Source organism: Corella eumyota, chromosome 3, assembly GCF_963082875.1.
Source record: "Corella eumyota chromosome 3, kaCorEumy4.1, whole genome shotgun sequence".
NCBI classification, from domain to species: domain Eukaryota; kingdom Metazoa; phylum Chordata; class Ascidiacea; order Phlebobranchia; family Corellidae; genus Corella; species Corella eumyota.
In genome coordinates, this window is record NC_137492.1 from 8,543,674 (window position 1) to 8,566,670 (window position 22,997).

The window sequence follows — 22,997 nt, forward strand, 5'->3', positions numbered from 1 at the left end:
GCCTGGCAAGTTGTAAAAACAAGCGCCGTTCACAATTACCTTGTTGTATTGTAAACACTCACAAATAATACTGAGACCTTACGTCATTCAAAATAAAATTCTTTAAAATTTCGTTTTTCTTATAGATAACTTAACTAAAGTTCTTGAAAGCCAGTTCTACTACAAAAATCTTGAAACTTAAACGCGTTTATCACCACAATTTCTTCGATAGTCTTATAATCCGTTTCGCTTCGTAAGCTCTGTTAGTCTCTGTGTATTCAACGCAACAGGCGAAAGGCGCGGAATGACGTAATCATGATTGCGGCTTTTCGCTTTTTTTTCAATGTGCTAGAGAAACAATAGACACCATGGGCGTCTGAAGCACTTCATCGAAAATTAAACATTAGGCGGTGTTGAAATAGAACGACGCCGATAACGACTTTAAAGTACGCCTAATTTCGTTTATATGGCTACGGATTTGGCCGCGGTGTAATTATTATCTTAGGACTTTATACTCGGCGATAAATCACATTACCCCAACTACCTGACTTATGAGCAAATTGTAAATTAAATCCTCGTAAAACTATTTATATATTGTCATTATTCTGACTGATAAAATAATAAAGAATATTAACTTCTGTCTTCTGTATACATCGTTTTTAGATACTAAGTTGTACATCTTAGTAAAACAACTACCAGCAACATATCGAACAACTGTACACTTGTAAACTGTGCGCTTCTTGCAAAATTTTGTTTATAACAAAATCTCTTTCACTCAACACCAAGCTGGCTTACATCAAACTTTAGGCACAAACGTCAACTTATTTTAATAAACCAACCTCAACACTATTTTCCAACGATAACATTAACCCCAACACTTTAAAGTTCAAAATACTTATAGATTATTATTAAGCTATGTGACTAATGACGTTGAAGTTATGCGACTTGTGGGAGTACTGACTTTGCTAATTGGGTTATTTTATTTCTTCACACTTGAACATTGATTTTAGTCAATTCCAAATAAAATGGCGACAATTTTGTTTAGAAATAACTTTGTCGATCACGTTGTTATTATATTTAAAAAAAGATTCAAATTAGTTTATTAAACCACAACTATGTATTTTGAAGTCTGATTAAAATTGAGTTACTCTTAGTATTGTCGATGACATTATCAATGAGTCCCAATTGACTTGCCTATTGGCGCCTGGGAATTTAAAAAAAAAATCTTTTCAATACGATATTCATAGATTAAATATTAATAAAATTATCTAGTTTGATTGTTAAATTTTTTTTTTTTAACTTTTTTGTTAAATGACTTAGCGTGATTGGCAAGGCAGAAGACTTAAAGTTTTCACGCAACATTGTGCGTGACTTGTTCATTAAACAATACAATTTAGTTTAATGATGTATAACATGCTAAAATCATAAAACGATGACATCTTAACTTCGATACACCTCAACCCTACACAAATCAACCTGAAGACAACTCACCGTTAAACAAACCAAATAAATTACCTTCTTCATGTTGTTAAATTTAATATTCCATACACTCAAAGGTAGAATCGTCTTTGGGTTAAGTTGACCACTTCCCCATTTTTTTTAAATAGTCCCATTTTTTAAATTAGTCTTTACCAGAGGTATACAAACATGATTTGTATAGCTTAATATTTTTTTTTCTTAGCTTGATTCAATTTTTTTTGCAAATAAAATACAAAGTTTTGCACTATATTATGGGTCGAAAATGGTAAATAAAGCAAACATACTAACAAAGATTTTAATACAGCTAAATACATTTATTTCAGTGTGATTATATAGGACTATAACAACAAATATATTAACAGTAAATATTATATGCATGATGAAACAGAAATTGAAGTGCAAGTTAAATTTAAACGAATTGAAAACTTGTTAAACAAAATATAAAATTTATTGTAAAGTGCTATCAGTCACTACCAAAAAAAAATAACATACATAAGCGAAAAAATAAGCAAGTTACTATAGGCTAGAATATAACATACATTACTTCATAATATAAGCTACAAGTAAACTAATTACAGTTTCAAATACATACTTCATGACCAAATTTTTTCTTATTCGCGTTCACTTTCGCTATCTGGTGATCGTTTACGCTTGAAAGAGCTATCTGGCAACGCTGGCGTATTAGTTGTCGCACCACCCAACAAACCGTTCGCAGTGTTGAACAGATTAATAGGTGATTTCCCGTCGGTGAAAATAGTCGATTGAAGGCCGAGTCCCTTTAATAAGCGCACCTGCAACAAAATAATTAAAAAAAAAATTAAAACATAACCGATGCAGTAAAAAATGTGTTTGTCTTTTTAAAAGAATTTAGTATCCGCCATATTACACAATAGACACATTTTCCATAAAAAATGTAAAAAAAAATTTTACCCCACATGAGGTCAAAAGCTCTTTTACAAAATTAATTAAGTTTTCAAGAGAAGTGTTAGGGTATGGTAAGAGAATTAACAAAAAAAGGTCTTATTGTTAATAAAATGGAGTATTCAGTTAAACGGAATATTAAACCGAATTCGGTAAAATGATTTTTAATATGTCAGTTTTCAAAAAGTTTTACTTGTAATTCTGGTCCAGAGACAGCAATATCTCGAATAGTTTCAGCTCCTATTGCCTGAACTGTTTCCTTAAATTTGTTGGTTTCGATCTCAGCTAGTTTTTGGTCCTTGCTTATTTGGAGTTCGTTTTGTTCTCGAATGTATTTCAACTCCGCTTCCCTAGCATTTGTTAACCTAGTAAGCTCAGAGGCCTATAAACATAACAAAAACATTAGAAAAAATAGTCTGTGTAGTTTTTTTGTTGTAATGAAATGTAAAAACAAACTAATACGCTACGTATTAGTTTGTTTTTACATTTTATTCAACTAAAATAACAAAACCAATTTTAAATTTTTTTTTGTAAATATGCAAATAAGGATTAGTACTCACTGCTTCAATAGAAAGTGCTTCCGACTTTAGCTTTGCTTGTTCCACAGCTGCTTCACCCTCAATGCGAGCTGCCTCAGCTCTTGATTGCGCCTCAGCCTTTGCCTGCCCAGTGCTCTCTATCGCCGCACTTTGTGATTGAAGTTCGAGAAGATCTCGGCGAGAACGTTCAGCTTCAGCCTCGTCAGCAATTTTTTGACGCTCAAGTCGTCCACGAGCTTCCTGTTCAGCTCGCTCAGCTTCATGTCTTAAATAAAAATTAAGATAAAGTCATTAACCAAAAATAGCAAATTCTTAAAAACTTGATATTTAACAAATATATTTGCAAATTGCTATTCAACAGTGGCTTACAATGCCTAAAACACTGCCACATCCTGAGGTTGCACCACATAAAAAGGTCTTATCAAACATAGTATAAAATTTGCGACATGATATTTAATTTATCCCATTTATAAAGACATTGCAGAACTAAAGCAAGGTACAATAGTGAAAATGACGCTTCATCAAGGCTTTACAAACAAAGAAAGGCAAAAGAAAAATTACCTTGCAGTTGCCTCTTGAGAGTTGGTGGTAATTTCGATTGCCAGTTGCACAGATTTCACAAGTGAGTCTCTGGTTCTTTGGTCGATCGGTTCGACTGACTGAATATCAATAGATGTAACAGCAAGTTGATTTTGTGGAAAATCGAATCTTTCTCTTACTTTTCCTTTCTCGTCAACTCCGAAAACTGAAGATCGAATAATTCTTGAAGAATTCTAAAAATTGACAAGATTAAAATTAATTTTGTTGGCAATCCAAAAAAAAAAAAAAATTTTAATAACTATATGTATCTGACAATCTTTTAAATTAAATTAAATCACTAATATTTAATATTATTTATTTTTCCATTTAATCCTTTAAAGCAAGTTAATTGGTTTCTTGTTTTTACCATAGAAGAGTTAAATTACTAAAAAACATTTTGTAAAAGCATTCATCCAATCCTTACTTGGTAAAGGTAATTATAAGTTAATTACATTTGAAGGTCTAATAAGTAAATTATAAGCTAATTTTAAAAAATTATTTTTTTTAATGTTATATTAACTTTTGTGTTAAATAATACCTTGTGGAAGTCATCAAAGCTAACAGAGGCCACAGCACCACGAACTCTAGAAGCAATAGCTTTACACATATCTCCTACAAAATCAGGAACGCTGAACAATTTTGCCGCTTCAGCTTGGGATGCTAGGGCTTTTGTTGTATCAAAATGCCTTAAAAATAAATTGAACACCAAAATAATTGTGAATTTTTCGAAAATAAAAATATTTTTTCATTGAATAACATACAGCCTTAAACAATTTTTTTTTCTGAACAAGTATTATATAAGATTTTAGTAATTTATCATGTTATATGAAATGATTTCCTAAAAAAATTAGAGTAATTACAAATATAATATTATTTGACAACTGTTAAAAAAGAAACTTAAACACCAACCAGTTGTAGGCAAGCTGAAGTGAGAGTCGGGCATGGTCAGCAGTCTCGATTGTGATTACATCAGTGCAAAAATCTGGACCAAGAAGCAGGGCCAATGATCTTATCACATTGGGGCGCTTGGGTTTTTCCCCAGAAAGAGAAAGCTGGGTAAACTGTTCATCAGGACCCAGCATCACAAGATGGGGCCCAAAGACAACCCTAAAAAAAAAAAATTAAAAAAAAAATTCTAAAATAAATCAATTACCAAAAATAAATTCTTTTTTTGTAAGTAAAAAAATATGCTTATTATTATTTTCAAATAAATGTGTTTTAACCTTGCCCTCTTTTCCTTATAGTCGTAAATTTGCACGCAGGCATTATGGGGCACCCGAAAAGTTATAACCCTTGTTTTGTTTCTTTGTTCTCCAGCATCTGAAATTAAAACCAAAAATTATTTTAAATTTTTGTAGTTTTATGCTTGGATTATTTTAATAAACAATAAACTTTAAATTTATGCATTACTTTTAAATTTGAACACACTAAAAAGGTTTGCATAACAAATAAAAAAGTTAAAACTTAATCAGAATCTCAAAAAATTAATTTCCAAACGGAAATTTAATTGCACAAATTGTAAGTAAAAAATGCATATTAGATAACAAAATAAAAAGACATTTAAAAAAAAATATAAGCAGACTTATTCCAAAAAATAACACAACGAAATAAATTTTCTGTCTAAATATAAAATATTCGAAACGACTTAAAAGACGTTAACAAATAAGTAAAAATTTCCCAAAATTTGACCATAAAAAGTTCACTATTTTTGATACCCTAAAATTTAAATTTTTTTTAATTTCCACATTTTTTTATAAACTTAACTCTCTCTTGAAACATTGGTCTTCCTTGCCTTTGGGCCTGACTCATAATAGAGTTCATTGATTGAAAAGACATTGTGTCTTCAGCACTGAACACTAAATTATATTAAACATATGATGGACCTTGTTTTTACATTCATGTTTTAAAATTTCTTGAGGTACGGAAGAAGTGATCAATCTTGCTTTAGCCAACATAAATATAATATAAAACACACTCAAAATTCAGAAAACATGAATTATCACTAATGCAAGGAAGAAAATCCAAACTATGTTAATTTGAAAATGACTACTAGAACAAAGTACATCAATTAGAAATAACAACTTCTTGAACAATAATAGTTTAATCAGCCTTTTTTAGTTCTAATTTCACCAATTACATATGCCAGAAAAATTTTTAAAAATGGGTAATGAATAGCATGCTTGAAAAATAAGAAAAACTAAGTTTGCATAATAAACAAAAAAAACATACTTGATTGAAAACCACGGTTTCTATCTGCCACTGGGTCTCTTCCAGTACTAAGAAGAGCCTCAACAACCGGGGGCAATTTTTTCTCCCACAATTCTTCATCATGGGTCAACATGTATGTTCGACCGCACACACTCCTTACCTGAAGAAGTTACAAAATTTAAAAGTTTAAGATCATTATTTAAAAAAAGTCTAAGTAAATGTTTACTCAAAATTGCTAATAAGTGTATCATATTGTTTGTTGTTAAGTCAGTGGCTTGGTTTAGTGGGTTAGAACACTTGTCTTTACAACATAAGGTCACCGGTTCGATTTCCATTGCTTTTATGTGTTAGCAACCTTGAGTAAGACCCCAAATCCAAACAGCAGGTTAATTATCCGGCAAAATGATTAATAATATTAAAAATCGGAAAAAGCAACTCAAGACTTTTGTAACAAAAGTTACCCTATTTTAAACCGCAAAGTCAGCCTTTCTACGTCAAGGATAAAGATATCTCCAATACATTAATAAGGGTATGTTAACAAACCTCTACACTGTGGGTTAAATATAAATTTTTAAACCTATTCAAAATAATTTAACACGAAATTAACCTTGCCAGTTTTCATATCCCGAATGTATATTCCTTCACTCTCATCCAATGCGATTGCCTTTCTCTTTGCAAAAACCACAACTTCAACTGGAGGAACATATTCACATGGTCCTCTTATCATCCACCTTTTAAAAAAAAAGATTTTAAGTAAACTAATATTTTTAAACACAATTTTTTGTTTAATACTGCCCAAAAATAAATCTTTTTTAAAACTCCTCAAAGGGTTGAAGTTTTAAGTTAGTTAAGTTAATAAATTAAATGAAAATATATATGAATATGTATTTTGATGGCTACTGGTATATTTTAGCATACTGCTTAAAATAACAAAGTATACTACAAACAATAGAAGGAAATATCAATCAAGCTGTTTTAAATAAAGAAAGCTTACTTTTATTAAACCTAGAATAAATAAAAAAACATAAACTGTTAAAAGGACAATAAAAGGTATATAAATAAAATTTGGATAAAAGTTGAAAAGAATCCCAATGAAAAATTAATATTCAAAATTTATTCAGTAGAAATATGTTATAGAAATACTTGAAAACAAAACAAATACAATAGGCCATTGTTCATAAATCTATTTCCCCTATACTTATATTGTTGTTAATACAAATATTTTTTGTGTGAATTTGGTTAAAAAAACGCTTAAAAGCTTGAGAAATATATTTTTTGTCATTAATAACAAACCTGTCTCCGGGTTTTCGTTCACTCTCGTTTTCTTCATCAAAACAATTTTCGGTCGCTTTTAAAATCAAACCTTCATCTTCCCCCAGAATAAAGACATCCTAAAAATAATTATTTTTTATGTAAAAAATTGACTTTTTAGCTGGAAGCACTGGCAATTTTTATCTATAATCTATGGCCTAATCATTGACATAATAATTTATTACCAGTACTTGTTGATGCCCACCCTACAACCTGCATTTTAGTTGTTATATTATAGTTGCAACTTGCAACAAATAAAAGCTTGTGATAATTTATCTTCACACCACAAACAGCAGTTTTTTATTTATAATTTTTAACATCCAAAAATTGGCAGTTTTATAAAACCTATAAATTGAAAAATATATACACATATGGCGTCGGACTACAAGCCGAAAGGTTTCGGGTTCGAGCCGCACCAACGTCACACCATTCGCCCTTGAGCCCGGTGTTTACAGATAGCTCAAAACACGTCATAACAGCACACCCTTCCCCAATAAAAAATATTAAACCTATCACCTTAAGGTGATATGGAAAAAAAAAATATATATATATATATATATAGTCCTTTAAGCTCCATTAGATTCCTTTTTTTATTAGCAATATAACAAAAATTAGGGTATTTCATATCAGAATATCAGAGTAAATTATTTTGTGATACCTGAATACCACGTTCCAATTTTTCTCCTGGCCGAATAAAGAAAGAAGATTCCCCTTTGACAAGTTTTCTCTTTCCTAGTTGATTTTTGCCATTTTCTCCGACTGGGTTTAGCACAACGCAGTATTGCCGACTTGTTAATGTCGTCACGTTGATAATTCCTTTCACCTTACCAATAAAAAAATTGGTATTAATTTTAGTTTTAAAATTTACATTATTGTAACTTTTGTATTTAACTTCAACATTGTATGTATGAATTAGTTGTATGTTTTTAACTTCAGCTTCGAATTATTACATAAATCACAGAAATCATTATTGTAACATTGAGTTGTGTATTATTTTCAAATTACCATGATTATTATGTAATTGACTGTTATTATGTATTAACAAAGCATACTTATTTCTAAAATTAATAATAATTTGAGTAATTACAATATGTTTTTGTATCTACCAGTGCCAGTCACAATTTTTTAAAAATTAAAAAAATAATAATAATAAAATAAAAACAATGGCAACATAATTTAAAAGATAGAGGTTGGTATTTATTGAAACATAATATAAGCTTGAGCATGGTCTATAAATGCAATGTTTGCTTTAAAACTGTAGAATTAGAATTGAAATAACAATTACCTCTTCATGAACATCTGCAAGATGCGACTCTGTATCAGCCATTGAAATCAACCATTCCTCACCATTCTTTCGTTTTACATCCATAAAATCAGTGAAAGTTCGATTAGCTTGCATGTGCAAAGCAACCTGAACATAAAAATCGTTTTGAAATTTTGACTCTAATAAAAAAACTCTGATAAATGCAAAAAGGGGAGAAATTAACAGGATCAACACAGCTTTAAATTAACTTTAAAAATAATGGTTAAGCATAAGAATATTTAATTAACTTTTTATTCTGACATCTACTAGCTAAGAAAAAACGAATATTTTAATTAACAGAATATAATTTTTTTTAAATATAAATATATTTTTGCACCAAAAAAAACGATTAACTTTTTTTTAAATTAGTTTAATTTAGTGGACAGCTATTTAAACTTTATGCAGTTACCTTTTCTGTTAAGACATAAGCATTGACAATCTCCACAACTTCTTCATAAACCCCTGGCAAATAGGCTCCCACTTTCTTTACCAACCATTCTTCACCTAAACAAGAATGCAGTATATAATTTTGTTATCCAATTATATTGGTTATATGTGTCATCAACAATGACAAAAATTTAACACTATCGTGAAAAAATTTATATTATCAAGCTAACTTAAAAAATCTTTATAAAATTAAACGAGTGTTTAAATAAAGCAACTTAATTTCTATAAACCTGTAACCCTATCAATTTTATCATTATCAACAGTTTCTTTTCTTGCTCGTAACTTGATTGCTTGATTTTTCTTGATCACAGTTGCTCGGATTGTTTCCTCCACACTTACTTCTTTGCGGGGAATGTAAGTTCCTTTTAAAAAACATTTTATTATTTAAAAGTATTAGCATTTGATTTGTAAATATGTAAGATATCTATTTGTAATTAGGGTAGAACTCTGGCCAAGGTGATTTGTTTATAAAAGTATTATTGCAAAAAGTTAAAAATCTTATATCGTTAGGGAAACATTAATGTTAATAAACATTTCTAAATACTTATTGATAACCCCCTGTATGGGCTGAATTAAAATTTTTAAAAAGAAGTTAAATAAGGTGTTGTTAGCGCAATAGTCATCCAACAGTGAGTCTTAACAACAAAATTGTTTTGTAAGCAAATCAGGCATGACTGCTTTGCATTCCTTACCTTCATAGGATGTTCAGGCTACTATTTTGTTTAAATGTAGTGATCGAATTTGTATGTGATAGGTTGAAAAAAAGTATAAAGACACAACCAATAAATACACACGGACAACCTTGTGAAGAGGCTAAAGCATGTTGCTTTATAACATTATAGTTTTAATTAACACTACTTTTACGTCACCCTTTACACCGCAGGTCAGTTATCTTACAATATACTCAATAATATCTTAAACTGCCAAAGTCAAGTCGAGACTGGGTCAAGCTAACAAATATTACCCTATGTTCAGGTTGTGTAGTTGGTCTTTTTACATCACGCTAAGCTATAGACAAAAAAAAAATATATATATATATCTAAAAAAATATTTTTTTAAAAGGAACACAAAAACTGTTATTTAATTTAATGTAAGTAATTACCAGGGCCTTCAAATAACCATTCATCTCCAGCAACTCTTTTTTTGTCGCTGTCATCAGTGAAATCTAACTCAGCTTTTAGTCTCAAAGCAGTGTTTGCAGGTACAACAAGAAGTGGAGTAACAACCTTTACATAATTTTAATTAAAATTTATTTTGAGTTTCGGTAAGAAAACATTGTTTTTTAATAAGGGCGCCATTGCGCCATTGATGAATAAATGCAATAAAAACAAAAAATCTTATACAGGTACCAATAACGCTAATGAGGAATAAAAATTGAATCAATTGTACTTTAAAATCTTCTTAGGAATAGCCGTTGAGTAAAAAAAACTAGCAAGAATTGTAAACCTTAAATAATTCTAAATTTAAAAAAAGTTATATATATACCTGTTTTAAAACTTCGCCTGGATAAAGAGGAAAGGGGTCTCGAGCAAGTCTAATTTCCTTATCAGCATGACTTAGCTTTGCTTGACCGGAGGGATCCAGTTGAATCTGGTTATCAGCATCCCGGCAGACAGGGTTTTCAACAACACAATATGTGCGAGGAGGAATCGTAATCATGCGCTCAGGTCCAAAAATAACTCTTTAATTTGAAATAAAAAACAATAATTCAACTATTTTTTTTATTTAGTTATTCTATGTTAGAGAAGGCTAACTTTACAGCCTAAACTTAAAGTTAGGTAAATCCAAGTTTTAAATTTCATTTAGCAATTTTAGATATTAGTAACGCTTTTGCCTAAGCATTAATCTGTCAATAGATTTTTGGTTTTGACAGGAGTTAATATGAGGTATAGCACTTACTCTAAACACTAACATAAAAGCAGTATTGATTAAACCTTGAAGTTCCTATTGATGTAAAGTCTAGGTTCTAAGAACAGTTTTACACAATTGGCAAAAATATGACAACCACCACAATTAAATTAAAAATAAATTTAACCGAATAAATACAACATTACTATACAACAACATTCACCGTTCATGGTCCTGTCTGATATAAGTTTTCGGTCCAATTTCTAAGCGGGTCACATTGGTGTTTTGGTCTAGCACATGAATGTAATAATACGGTGGAATCCTGAAAATTGTCTCATCCCGGGATCCATCTCCACCACTAAATCCACCTTAATAATATTATATAATATATACTAAATATCAAATCCAACATAGAGTTGTTTAATAATGCACATAATGATAAAAGCAGTACAACACCTGACAAAAACTGGTATAAAGACTAATATAGAACAATTCTTTTTTTTAAGTTTTAGTTAAAGTAGTCTGGCAGTGGAAAATTTAGGTAAGAACCAGCTTAATAAAAACATAAAAAAGTTCAAAACGTAAAAACATACTATAATTTTACTTACCAAAACCAGATTTCTTGCTCATTTTAAATAATAAAAAAACCTTTCACGTTAAAAAAGTTGGTTAAGTAGTCTAAAAATTTAAATTTATAAAACATGTTTTAGAATAAATAACGATTAGTCAACCCCTTAAACTGAAAAAACACACACCGTCATAACTTTTACTAGTTTTATCTAATAAATAAACTTAAATAGCCAAAACTCATAAAAAATCATACTAAGGTGTATATGTAAGAATTAAAACAAGGAACAGAAAGTCGTAGAAGTCACAAGACCAGGAACCGAAAATGACGTCATCGCCGGTTACACCGCAACTGCATTCTTTCCATAAATAAATAACGCAGCAATGGAAAAGAATTTCGCGTTTTTGTATATTTAACATTTATATATCCCACAGTTTAGGCGCCCATGTGTGCCAAACATGAATTTTATTCATACAATATTTTATTGTAATGATAGCATGGTAATTTGTCATCACCATGGGTGCGATCGCTTTTGGTACTATAGATATCACATTACACTGTAATATCTATGGTGGTACTTTGTATTGTTAATACCCCCAGAAGCTTCTGGAGATTTTTGTACTTTTTATTTTAAATAATATACCATTGGTTTAACAGTAAATTAAAAATAGAAACTTTACCGTTTAATTGATTTAATTGTAAATAAAATATTCATTGGCTCTTTGCCGTATCTATATACTAAATTTCTATTGCATACTTTTTTGCAACTGATATAGGTAATAAAAAATATTTTAAAACTGTTATGGGACATTCACTTATTTTGTTTCAAATACTGTCTAAAAAACTGTATAAAACTACACGAAAATAAAATTTCTCGCGGTAATTAAAATGCAAAATCCCCGCTGTTTTGAAAAAAAAATTTTGCCCGAAGTGTCTTGGCCGAAGTGTCCGGGGGCCGAAGTGTCTGGTTACCACTTGAGCTATTGACATTACATTTTATAACATAGTTAGCGACTAGATACAAAGTAAACTATATACAAAGCATTTTATTTAAGCATAAGTAGAAGTTAAAAACACTATTTTACGTGTTGTCAGGTTGTTTTAAATTCAAAATTTTAGTCAAAACTTTTGTTGCTTCTTTATTTATTTTTTGTTATATTTATGGTCGGAGGCCAATTTCTCGTTGGCACAAAATTCCATTATTTGACCCTTCACAAGGGACATCATCATACATCAATCCTTGGTCTCTTGATATAACTGTACATGCAGCATCTTGGTAATTGTCAGGTTGTCCAGGTGCCCAATCAGCTGCCTCGGGAGTAATTTCTTCTCCATCAGACCATCTAAAAATGCCTTCTTCTGCTGCATCTGTTAGATCAATCCACACAGCATGTGTGTTAATGCAGGTTCGCAAAAAGTTATCAATGACATACCTGTATTAATAAAATAATATTTTTAAATGAAAATAAGTTTTTATCTATACTTTTAAATTGTCATTAACCAAAGTGCATTATGATAGATAAAATCAAAAACAACTATAATATATAAATAAAAGACAACTTGCATTCGTCTTTCTCTAGTACTTAATCCAACAGAAGCAACTTCTACGCCATCGCCCAAACCATTACAAAAAGTCTGTGCAGCTGAGAAGGTCACAAATGTATTTGGTGGTGTGAGAAAAAATTGGTAGCCATCCAATCCGAGGAACCAACCAGGTTCAGAAAGTCCTATTATATTTAAAAAAGGTTGTTACTTAAAATTCCTTTTTTAACACATGTCAAGTGTTATACCTTAAAATTTAATTATTTTAAACAAAATCCTAAATTTGTAAGTTGTATTTCTGATGAGACAAAAATTTCAATTTGCAGTTTAAAAATGTTTTACTTACTATTAATGTAGTTGTTAAGTTCTTGAATTTGAGCTGTAAAAATATTTAAAAAAATTAGTCCTATAAAATAAGGTTTTTAAATGATTAAAAAAATCATGCAATTCACGAAAAAAAAATTATTTCTAAATTTTACCGTTATCTGATGGAGTAGTGGGTGGGGGTGCTTGTGTTGTAGGATCTGGTTGGGTTGGTGGAACAGTTGTCTGAAACAAAACAAAAAAATTATTTCTACTTAAAAGTGGGCGTCAAATTTTGAAACAAAATTTTTGACAACAAAATCGTACCACAAAATCCGATGGGGGTACAATGACATTCCCATTTAAATCTGTCCAAATAGCTTCTGGGGGCCCATCACCCCCCCTTCTACAATAAGTTGGGACGATACACGAATGAAAGGGGTCTTGGGCTTTTATCGCAAGCGCAAATGCCAAAATAAAACCTATAACTAAATAATGCACCATTTTATATACTCTCTAATTTCTGTAAAAAAACAAAATGTACTATGTTGAAAAAAATTAGGCAAAAGTTGTTATGTCATTTTTTAAAAAGCGCAACTTTTTTATTTCGAATTCTGTGGTACGAAGTTATAGAAATTTAAAAATAATGTGTCTACCGGAAGTGGATTTGGATTAGGAATCCTCCTCCAGTTAGTTACCCTTGCTCCATCCGAGGCTCTAGTACACACTGTAGGCACTGTGCACCTTCTATATATTTGCCCAGCGCAACATGATAACAAACTAACGACTAGTGTGAATGTTAAAAAACTTTGCATTTTTACCCCTATTATATCTTAAAAGTTGCAGTATGTTGCACTTTTTAAGTTGTAGATGCCAATGAAAAAAAGTCTGCGAATACCATGGCTTTTATATTGACTTTTTTGGTTAAAGGTTATTTTTAAACCTGTTTTTAATTTTTATATCACTGGTAAAATCTGCCCTTAGGATAATCGTGCCTGTTTTATTTGTTAAAACAAGTTATTTTTTGTTTAAAGATAAATGCTTTTAGCCAATCACAGAGCGTTAAGACAGCATGCCCAAAATATAAAAATAAATTAAAAACTTCTGTTTAAGTTATTTAACCGGTTTTCTTATTTATATCAACACTTATCTTTGCCCTAAGGATAGATGTAAATACGTGTTTTCTAAGTAAAAGGTAAGATAAAAATTTTATAGGCTAACTTTTTGCAGTTTATATTTAAACAAGTCATTCAGGTTCGTGATTTTGCTACTAATCTGCAGTGAAGTCTGCAATTAAACTTATGATACAAACCTAAAACATTGTCCATTTAAGTGTAGTTCAATAATACCTCAAAAAATATTTACATAGTTTTTTTATTTGTATACAATTAATTTATTTAACTAAAATGAATTAGTAAAATTTAAATTTTTCTCTATTTTAAGATAGTAACTATTTAGATTATCTTTAAAATTTTTATTACTTGTTTTCTAAGTAAAATATTGCTAATTTATATATTTTTATTTCAAATAGGTTAATAATAGCACATGGTTTATTAATATTTTTAAGAATGAATATAATAGAAAACATTTCTGCTGAAAATATTGGTCTGAAAATATACAAGAACTACAGATGATAAAAAGAAAAATGAGACAAGAAATAAGAAATCTAAAAAAGAAAATGAAATACTATTACAGTATAACATCACCTCAAATAAAAAAACAAAAGCAATATAGAATTAACAGAATCTGAAATATTGGCATCAAAATCGAATCAAAATAATGGCACAAAAAAGATCAAGAAATAATAGCTTCAAATTAAAACCTTAATTCGAAGTCTACAATGACATATGGTCAAAAATATAAAAAAAACTGCTGTTTAATCAGAAAACAATGTTGAAAACGAAAACGGCTCCAAATTATCATTTTCGTGTCACTTTTGTTGTAGGCGTTTGACCGACGAAAAACTTAAAAACGTCACATGAAAGTACATAGTGGTAATCATCCATGTGTTGTGGAAACAGATACTCTCATAAGGTAGTCTAAAAAGTCATTTAAAAGCAGCCCATAATGTTTTCGATTATACCACATACAAATTGGTTTTGCCTTATTCTAACCCCCACATAACAATACACTCTATGACTCAATGGTAGTTATGGTGTTAGTTATTTAAAAAATATGTTATAAAAAAAAAAAATGTTATATAGTTATTTAAAAAAAATGTTATATCCTCATGTTTTTTTCAATATATCAAGATATTTTTGACTTACTAATGCAAAACATAAATCACAAATTAGTACAAATATTGACCTGTGTATACATACAAGCAACTACACTTTTCTAATCAAAAGATTTTTTGTTTCCCGTTAAAATTTTGTTGTTTCTTGAGTCTGTGATTTATTTTTAACACAAAACTTACTTTATTTGTTTTTAATCTTATTGAAGGTTTTGTTAAATTAGGCTAATGCAACGTTGTTTACATTTAATGAGAAAAATGTCATCGAATATTGTAAGATTGGAATCTTTAAAGTTTGATAATTCTGTTTTAAAAGAACTTCCTTCGGACAAAAGCTACCAGGAAGGTTCTAGACAGGTAAATTGAAAATATATGGTTATTAAAAACTAAAGAAATGCACAAATTTATTGTAAATTTGATATTTATTGTATTTAAATCATGTTTGCTTATGCAGCATAGTATTTTGGTAGAACACTGTTTTAGTTAAAGTAGTTATTACAACACAAGACCTATAAGTTTAACCCTAACTCTATCCATGTAATAGTACCTGTTAGAATCTTTGAAATTAGTCTGGGTGACAACTGTTACTCCATGTCCAGGCTGTAAAATTTAGATTGTTTATTCTGCCTTTTACAGTAATTCATTAACATAGAATTCAATGTAATAATTTTTTTCTGTATTAGGTTAAGGGAGCGTGCTTTTCTTTGGTAAAACCGACCCCTGTTTCAGATGCTAAGTTAGTGGCTGCGTCTAATAATGCTTTAAAATTGTTGGATATTGATCGGGAATCAACATCTGATGAGGTTTGTTAAGTTTCACCTTTTTTTAAGTACTAGGTGTAGTGGTTAAAACACTTGGGTTTACAACATAAAGCCATTGGTTCGATTCCCACTGCTTTCATGTTGTATAACCTGTGAGTTAGTTGCTATAAACTCTACAAACTCCTGCCGACCCCATAACTATTCGGCAGATTACATATCGGTTAGCATTTTAAGGAAAATCCCAAACCGCCAATCAAAACTTGTGACTTGGTCAGGGTATAAAATGTAACTCTATGTTTAAACTGTAAAGTCAGCCCTTCCACATTAAGGTTAAAGATATTAAAAAAATTAATGATCTAAAAATTTTCTATTTTTAGGATTTGTGTGACTATTTTAGTGGCAACAAAATACTACCAGGCAGTGAGACAGCAGCACATTGCTATTGTGGTCATCAGTTTGGTCATTTTTCTGGTCAACTTGGAGATGGTGCAGCTATTTATCTTGGTGAAGTGGTCAATAACTCGAACCAACACTTCGAAATTCAGTTAAAGGGTGCAGGCCCCACACCATATTCAAGGTTACAAGCAAAAATTGAATGCTAAATTTTTTATTTGAAGGCTAAATTTTGTAGAATGCACCGAACTAAGCTTTAAGACATTATAAATTTGTATGTATGTTGTAAAAAATCAATATTTATTTTTTGTTTGCAACCTTTCATGGTGATTAAGTTAACCTTAAATACTGGTAAATATTTTAATTGTGCTTTGTGTTTTGATATAAAAAAACAATCCCACTGCTTCCTTGTTGCATCGCTCTTGAGTAATCCAATTAACTGGTGAATTACTAGGCAATATGCCAACTACTATCAAAACTGCCACAGTCAAATCAAGAGTCTAGTTTGAGGTTACTACTGTTACTCTATGTTCAGGCTGTGTTGGCCTTTTCGCATCAAGAATTACATTATGGAAAAAAGTTTGAATTTGTAATTTCTAATTTTAAAAACTATTTATTCACAGACTTTTAATACACAATGTTGAACATGCAACATACTAAACAGCAATTTTTACTTTTAAGTATTTTTTGTTATTGTTTAGTTTAAAATTTTTACAAAATAAAAATTTAAGGTCATCAGACGGTCGCAAAGTATTGCGATCTTCCATCCGAGAATTCTTATGTAGTGAAGCCATGCACCATCTTGGTATACCAAGCACCAGGGCTGCTACTTTAATTACATCTAACACAATGATTGTGAGAGATATGTTTTATGATGGAAACTCAAAACAGGAAAAATGCACAGTTCTTTTACGCATTGCTGAATCTTTTCTAAGGTAAATGAATAAATTTGTAATTTTTTAGGATTTTCTTGCTTTAAAATATTTTGTGACTCAAAAAACAGTTGTTTAAGGTATGATGGTATTATATGGTTTTACAAAAATAACATTACCAACTGCAAATAATGACTTAGAAGCTAGTTATTGTTTGAGTTTATCATAAGTTATATTTTCATTTAAAAGAAAGTTTTAGTTGCTTTAAATTAAATTTATAGATTTGGGTCATTTGAGATCTTTAAACCTCAGGACTCAACTACAGGGAGATATGGTCCCAGTGTGGGTCAAACTGAACTACTAGAAACCATGTTAAACTATTCAATCAAACATTTTTATCCTCATATTTTACAAGTCCAGCCGGACAATCCCTTAGAACAATATTTACAATTTTACAAAGAAGTAATATTTTTCTTTACAAGAAATTTTCTAGTATTAGTATTTGATTTTTATATATTTTTTAAAATTTTATTTATAGAAACACTTTCTTTATTTTTTGATTTTACCGACAGTGTGGTCTCTTGAGTATGCCGCTTTATGTGATATAAACTTTTGTCAAGCCTAAAATTAATCTATAGATGAATTATAACCAGCTGACTGGCAGCGTGGTGTAGTGGTAAGAACACTTGCTACACCACCATGAGATCATGGGTTCAATCCCCACTGATCTCATGCTGTAGCATCCTTGAGTAAGGCGCTATAAACGGTATGAACTCTTGCTGAGCCAGCACTCAATCAGCAGCATAATTACTGGGCAATTATAATCTATAATATCCCAAACTGCCACAGGCAACTCGAGATTGGGTCGGAGTAACTGATGTTACTCTATGTTTATGTCGCGCATTCGACTTTCCCACATCGCGGATAAAGATATATACAAAAAAAAATAATAAATAAGGCAATATGTGTAATATGTCCATAATTGTCAAAGGCAACTTAAGATAACCAATTGTAACCCTATGTTAAGGCCAAAAAGTCAGTCTTCCTACATCAATGTATATCACTAAAAGAAATTTTTACCATTTTAAACGAGCGCATATACAACAGAGTCTTTTAATCTATTATAAGATTTGTTTTTTAGGTTTGTTGTAAAACAGCTGAGATGGTGGCTATGTGGCAATGTGTTGGATTTGTTCATGGAGTATTAAACACAGATAATATGAGCATCCTTGGTGTAACTATTGATTATGGTCCTTATGGATTTCTTGATAGGTAATAATTTTGTATAGAAATAAAGTTTATTTTTGTTTTATATATTCATATAGTTGAAATAATTTTTATGTAGTTTAAGTTTTCCTAAAAAATTAGAAATGTATATGTAAAGAAAAGACTGTTAAAACAATATGTGTTTGTTATCACAATTTTAAAATAGTGTTAACTTATTGTGAGACAAATAGTAATAATATATGTATGGTTAGTATATACACAAAGTTAGAGTGTATATATTTATTTAAAAAAATGTGATACTGTTAAAGTTAGTTAGCTGTTGGAGAACTTTAACTACAAGTGATCCATTTTTTAATATTACTCTTAAATTGTTTAACTTTAAACAACTTAAATGTTACAGATATGATCCTAACATGATATTTAACACAACAGATCAAAATGGACGATATGTTTTTAGAAAACAACCAGAAATTTGTCATTGGAATCTTGAAAAATTTGCTGAAGCTTTAAAAGTCAGTTGTAATTGATTATTTTTCTAATTTTTAAAGTGCTTTTAAACAACTTTATTAAGTATTTAATGCTTTAGCATCAACAGTCTATTAAATATTATCTATCATTGATATTCAAAACTATCGAAGATAAAGATTTGGTTTGGTAACAAAACTTACTCTAAGCTTGGGGACTTTCTACATAAAAACTCAATAAATTAAAAAGGACATGTTTTAATTGATGAAAATGTTAAAGATGATCTATTTTTTTAGGATATTGTTCCATTGGAAAAATCTTTGGAAATACTTAAAGAAGTTTATTATCAGGAATTTAACAAATGTTTTCTTAATAAAATGAGAAAAAAATTTGGTCTTCTTAACAAGCAATTACCTGAAGATGAGAACTTAGTGAAAGAATTTTTACAAACTCTAGAAGTAAGTGTTAAACCTAAAAACTCTAAATTTTTAAAATTTATTATATATATTTTTTATTATTTTTAGAAGTATATATGTTTTGCTTAATAGTAATGCAGACTGAGTTTTAAGTTAATTTAATTCTATTTTTAAGTAAATAGTTAAATAATAAGTGTTTTTTTATTTTTCTTATTAAATTTTAGGATACTTGCTCTGATCTTACAAACAGTTTTCGTCAATTAAATTTATTGAAAATGCCGGGATCTCAAGATTACATGAAAAGGCGAAAGAATTTCGTAGAGAATTTTTTGAAACAGGCTTCTTCTTTGGAAGAAGTGAAAGCTATTGCAAAGTAAGTTTTTAAATAAGTTTGTAGTTTTATAATTTGTTTTTGGTAACCGTTTTACTTTGTGAAAATATGTAATCTGTAAGTAATTAATGTGGAAACGATTGTTGGTACCAAAATTCATTTAAACGTTAGGCATTTTTAAAAACATAATCTTACCGACTTTCTTTTAGAACTTTAATAGAATTTACTAGGGAAGGCTAAGAGTTTGGGCCTTCTAGTAGAAAATGGCATATTGTTGATAAATGGTGTCTTAAAAATGGTCACTTTAAACTTTTAAAGTGCATAGTAGGCAATTGAATAGTATTTCTGTTATTAGCAACTACCTAATATACGAATATTATCAAGAGTAAGGGCAAGCAACGTAGTCGATAAGGCCTATATTTATATGGTAAGGGCAAACATGGATATGGTTTAAGTTTATAGAAGTATTGGTATGGTGGACAATGTGGACAATTTAAAAACACTGTCCATAAGGCTTATTATGACCACATTTTTCACTATTTTAGACCCCATATGAAAAATTGTTATTTTTATCTTAACCTGTTTTATTTTTTTAACCTTAAATTATTGTTGCTAGGCCGAGCTTTGAGTTGTCACAATTAGAAAATCTTAAACAAATGGTTGAACAAAATCCCTCATTTGTCAATTTATTTGGTGGAATGGATGGTCCTATTAAAAGAGAGTTGGAAAACTTTGAAAAATATAACAAGATAAAGGTAGAGGGTTGGACCAGTGTTTTGAATTAAAAAATAAATGTTGAACTGCACAGTTTTCTCTTTTTTTTACGTTTGGATTAAACAATTAATTTAAATTCTAACTTAACATTTATCTAAACTACACAACCTAGAGCTTAACATTCATCCTTACTGCCCTTATGATGTAGCATCCTTAAGTAAGGTACTATGAATAGTATCAACTCTTGTAGTGCCAAAAATAACCAGCAGATTTAATATTAAGCAATTGCAAATAATAAAATCTTAACCTGTCAAACCTTAATTCTGCCAGAATAGTGGAAAGTAATCTTGCTCTATGTTAAGGGTGTGAAACCGACTTTCCATATTAAGATAAATTAAATAAAAAAGTTATTAATCAAGAAAATTTAAATTAAACCAATGACAAAAAAACAATTGTATTAACTTAAAATTGAAATGACACAACGCCAATATTAAAACTTTGAAATATTTTAATAGGATATGTCTGCAAATGAGTTGGCCGAAAATAACTCGAAAAAATTGGAAGGTTGGTTGGCAAAATATGAGGAAAGATTAAAACTTGATTGTGAAAGTGTTGATGATATTAATGTTGCTGGTCAAATGAGAATTAAGGTTTGTGGATTTATTAATATTTTATAACTTTTAGTTGTTAGTGTAGTGTTTTTTTTTTGTATATATCTTTATCCTCGATGTGGGAAAGTCGAATGTGCGACTTAAACATAGAGTATCAGTTACTTCGACCCAGTCTCGAGTTGCCTGTTGCAGTTTGGGATATTATATAGTTTATAATTGCCCAAAAATTATACTGCTGATTAAGTGCTGGCTCACAGCAGGAGTTCATACCGTTTATAGCACCTTACTCAAGGGCGCTACAGCATGAGATTAGTGGGGATTGAACCCTCGACCTCATGTGTGGTGTAGTAAGTGTTCTTAGCACTACACCACGCTGCCGATTACTTGGCTGCACATAAGGTATTTGTTCGATTCCCACAGCTTTTCATATCATACCATCTTTAAAGTAAAGCACGCTGGTAGGAACTGTTAAAAAGTAATTGGCAGGTTAGTTAGCTTGCAATATGCGAAATAATATCCAAAACTACCGAAGGCAACATGAGACTGTGTTAGGGTAAAAAATGCTACCCTATGTTTGGTTGGTGTAAAATAAGCCTTTCAACATCAAGTATAAGATAAACAAAAAAATGTTAAATGTTTGTATAGTAAAATGTTCATAGCATTTTTTCTTTTTTTGGGATTAAAACTGTGTAATAGATCAATTAATTTTCTGCAGGTGATGAATGAAAACAACCCACGTTATATTTTGAGGAATTATATTGCACAAAATGCTATAAATCAAGCTGAACAAGGAAACTATTTAGAAGTAGGGTAGCAATTTTTATTTTTTTTATTGAAAATTTGTTATTTAAAAGTATTTTTTATGTTTTTTTTTTGATACGAAAACACTGAGAAACATTTGTTTTCCTGAACTAGTTTCAAGTTGTCTTTTGCAGTTTGATATTCGATTAATTACATTTGTCCATTAATTAACCTGCTAATTGTTTTTTTGCCTAAAAAGAGTTAATGCCTTACTTACTCAAGTGTATTGCAACATGAAAACAGTGTGAATTGAACCCAGGACCTTTTGTTGTAAAGCCAAGTGTTTTAACCACTATGCCACGCTGGCTGTTATTTAAAACTAGCATCCTAAGAATTTTTAAATGGATATTTATATTGTATAAAAACAGTTTTAGGGAAACTCAAAAGTAAATATGTTATAACAATTGGCCAAATAAATTCATTTTTTTTAGGTACGAAATGTTTTACGAAGATTAGAAAAACCTTACGATGATGTAGACGTTCCTCCCTCTTCACCCTTATATGGCTTTGAAAATATTCTTTATGATGCTTTACCCCCTGCTTGGGGCAACTCTCTAAAACTTTCATGATCTTCGTAAACCCAAGGTTACCCACCTTGGATGCCCAGGGTTGCTGTATTTAATTAAATATATTTTTGGCAGCCCTGTTTTGTGTTTGCTTAAAAATGACGGTTAACATCAAAACTGGATTTTCCAATGATGTAACTTGAAGTAGTTAAGCTTGGTTTTTATTTGTTCATTAATTTAAAGTTTATTGTTTGTTTGTCATTTTTTTCTGTATCTTTTTAGTATATGTAATGCATTTTAGGTTGTATATTTTTTGATAAACCTTTAGCGGAAATTTAGTCGGTAGTTTGTTCTTTTTTTCAAAATATCGTGTAAATATTTAGTGAAAATACTAATTTAACTTTTCTAATATTCTGTAAAAAGAAAATTATACCTCCTATTTTTCGTTCTGTATATATATTTTATTTTCATAAACTGCTAAAATAGGTTCGGGATATAGCATAAAAAAATTGTTTCATTTTTTTTCTTCTGATAAGTATACATTTTTAAGTTTAAAGTTTGCATATCACTCCTTAAAAATCATTTTACATTTGAAAAAAGTTAATAAAAGTATTTGGCAACATTGAATTATTTAACTATT

The 22,997-nt window shown here is 29.9% G+C and overlaps 3 protein-coding genes across 5 annotated transcripts; 1 reads left to right on the forward strand and 2 right to left on the reverse strand.

Annotated features, from left to right (window-relative positions):
- Positions 1-1,688: 1,688 nt before the first annotated feature.
- Positions 1,689-11,373, reverse strand: LOC145746388 (major vault protein-like). 2 transcript variants are annotated; one of them, XM_082564663.1, is made up of 19 exons: positions 11,223-11,373; positions 10,838-10,982; positions 10,252-10,447; positions 9,869-9,992; positions 8,997-9,128; positions 8,729-8,823; positions 8,302-8,427; positions 7,675-7,839; positions 6,999-7,096; positions 6,313-6,436; positions 5,727-5,865; positions 5,261-5,353; positions 4,721-4,817; positions 4,407-4,604; positions 4,036-4,183; positions 3,480-3,691; positions 2,940-3,183; positions 2,573-2,761; positions 1,689-2,249 (listed from the first exon to the last, which is right to left on the reverse strand). In XM_082564663.1, exons 1-19 carry the CDS (start codon positions 11,242-11,244, stop codon positions 2,070-2,072), a joined length of 2,727 nt encoding a protein of 908 aa, XP_082420789.1. In that variant the 5' UTR covers positions 11,245-11,373; the 3' UTR covers positions 1,689-2,069. The 2 variants fall into 2 exon arrangements, with proteins under 2 accessions (XP_082420789.1, XP_082420790.1); XM_082564664.1 differs by lacking the exon at positions 5,261-5,353.
- An 835-nt stretch (positions 11,374-12,208) lies between these two features.
- Positions 12,209-13,908, reverse strand: LOC145746393 (C-type lectin domain family 17, member A-like). 2 transcript variants are annotated; one of them, XM_082564674.1, is made up of 5 exons: positions 13,684-13,908; positions 13,204-13,273; positions 13,071-13,103; positions 12,747-12,909; positions 12,209-12,615 (listed from the first exon to the last, which is right to left on the reverse strand). In XM_082564674.1, exons 1-5 carry the CDS (start codon positions 13,840-13,842, stop codon positions 12,342-12,344), a joined length of 699 nt encoding a protein of 232 aa, XP_082420800.1. In that variant the 5' UTR covers positions 13,843-13,908; the 3' UTR covers positions 12,209-12,341. The 2 variants fall into 2 exon arrangements, with proteins under 2 accessions (XP_082420800.1, XP_082420799.1); XM_082564673.1 differs by lacking the exon at positions 13,684-13,908 and adding an exon at positions 13,355-13,569.
- LOC145746391 (protein adenylyltransferase SelO-1, mitochondrial-like) lies at positions 13,497-22,972 on the forward strand. The gene is made up of 13 exons (XM_082564670.1): positions 13,497-15,617; positions 15,944-16,063; positions 16,399-16,598; positions 17,146-17,349; positions 17,568-17,748; positions 18,428-18,558; positions 18,914-19,025; positions 19,275-19,436; positions 19,619-19,767; positions 20,342-20,480; positions 20,955-21,089; positions 21,766-21,855; positions 22,283-22,972. Exons 1-13 carry the CDS (start codon positions 15,489-15,491, stop codon positions 22,418-22,420), a joined length of 1,890 nt encoding a protein of 629 aa, XP_082420796.1. The 5' UTR covers positions 13,497-15,488; the 3' UTR covers positions 22,421-22,972.
- The last annotated feature ends 25 nt before the right edge of the window (positions 22,973-22,997 follow it).

Excerpts from the sequence above, each read along its gene's own strand:
- LOC145746388 (XM_082564663.1), bottom strand. The coding sequence starts at position 11,244 with ATGAGCAAGAAATCTGGTTTTG. Across the intron at positions 9,993-10,251 it reads CAGGCGAAGTTTTAAAACAG|GTTGTTACTCCACTTCTTGT; the intron begins GTATATATATAA and ends AATTATGTAAAG. Across the intron at positions 8,428-8,728 it reads CTTATGTCTTAACAGAAAAG|GTTGCTTTGCACATGCAAGC; the intron begins GTAACTGCATAA and ends TTTTATGTTCAG.
- LOC145746393 (XM_082564673.1), bottom strand. The coding sequence starts at position 13,531 with ATGGTGCATTATTTAGTTATAGGTTTTATTTTGGCATTTGCGCTTGCG. Across the intron at positions 12,910-13,070 it reads ACTTAACAACTACATTAATA|GACTTTCTGAACCTGGTTGG; the intron begins GTAAGTAAAACA and ends TAAATATAATAG. Across the intron at positions 12,616-12,746 it reads AGTACTAGAGAAAGACGAAT|GTATGTCATTGATAACTTTT; the intron begins GCAAGTTGTCTT and ends TTATTAATACAG.
- LOC145746391 (XM_082564670.1), top strand. The coding sequence starts at position 15,489 with ATGCAACGTTGTTTACATTTAATGAGAAAAATGTCATCGAATATTGTA. Across the intron at positions 15,618-15,943 it reads ACCAGGAAGGTTCTAGACAG|GTTAAGGGAGCGTGCTTTTC; the intron begins GTAAATTGAAAA and ends TTTCTGTATTAG. Across the intron at positions 19,437-19,618 it reads AATTTTTACAAACTCTAGAA|GATACTTGCTCTGATCTTAC; the intron begins GTAAGTGTTAAA and ends ATTAAATTTTAG.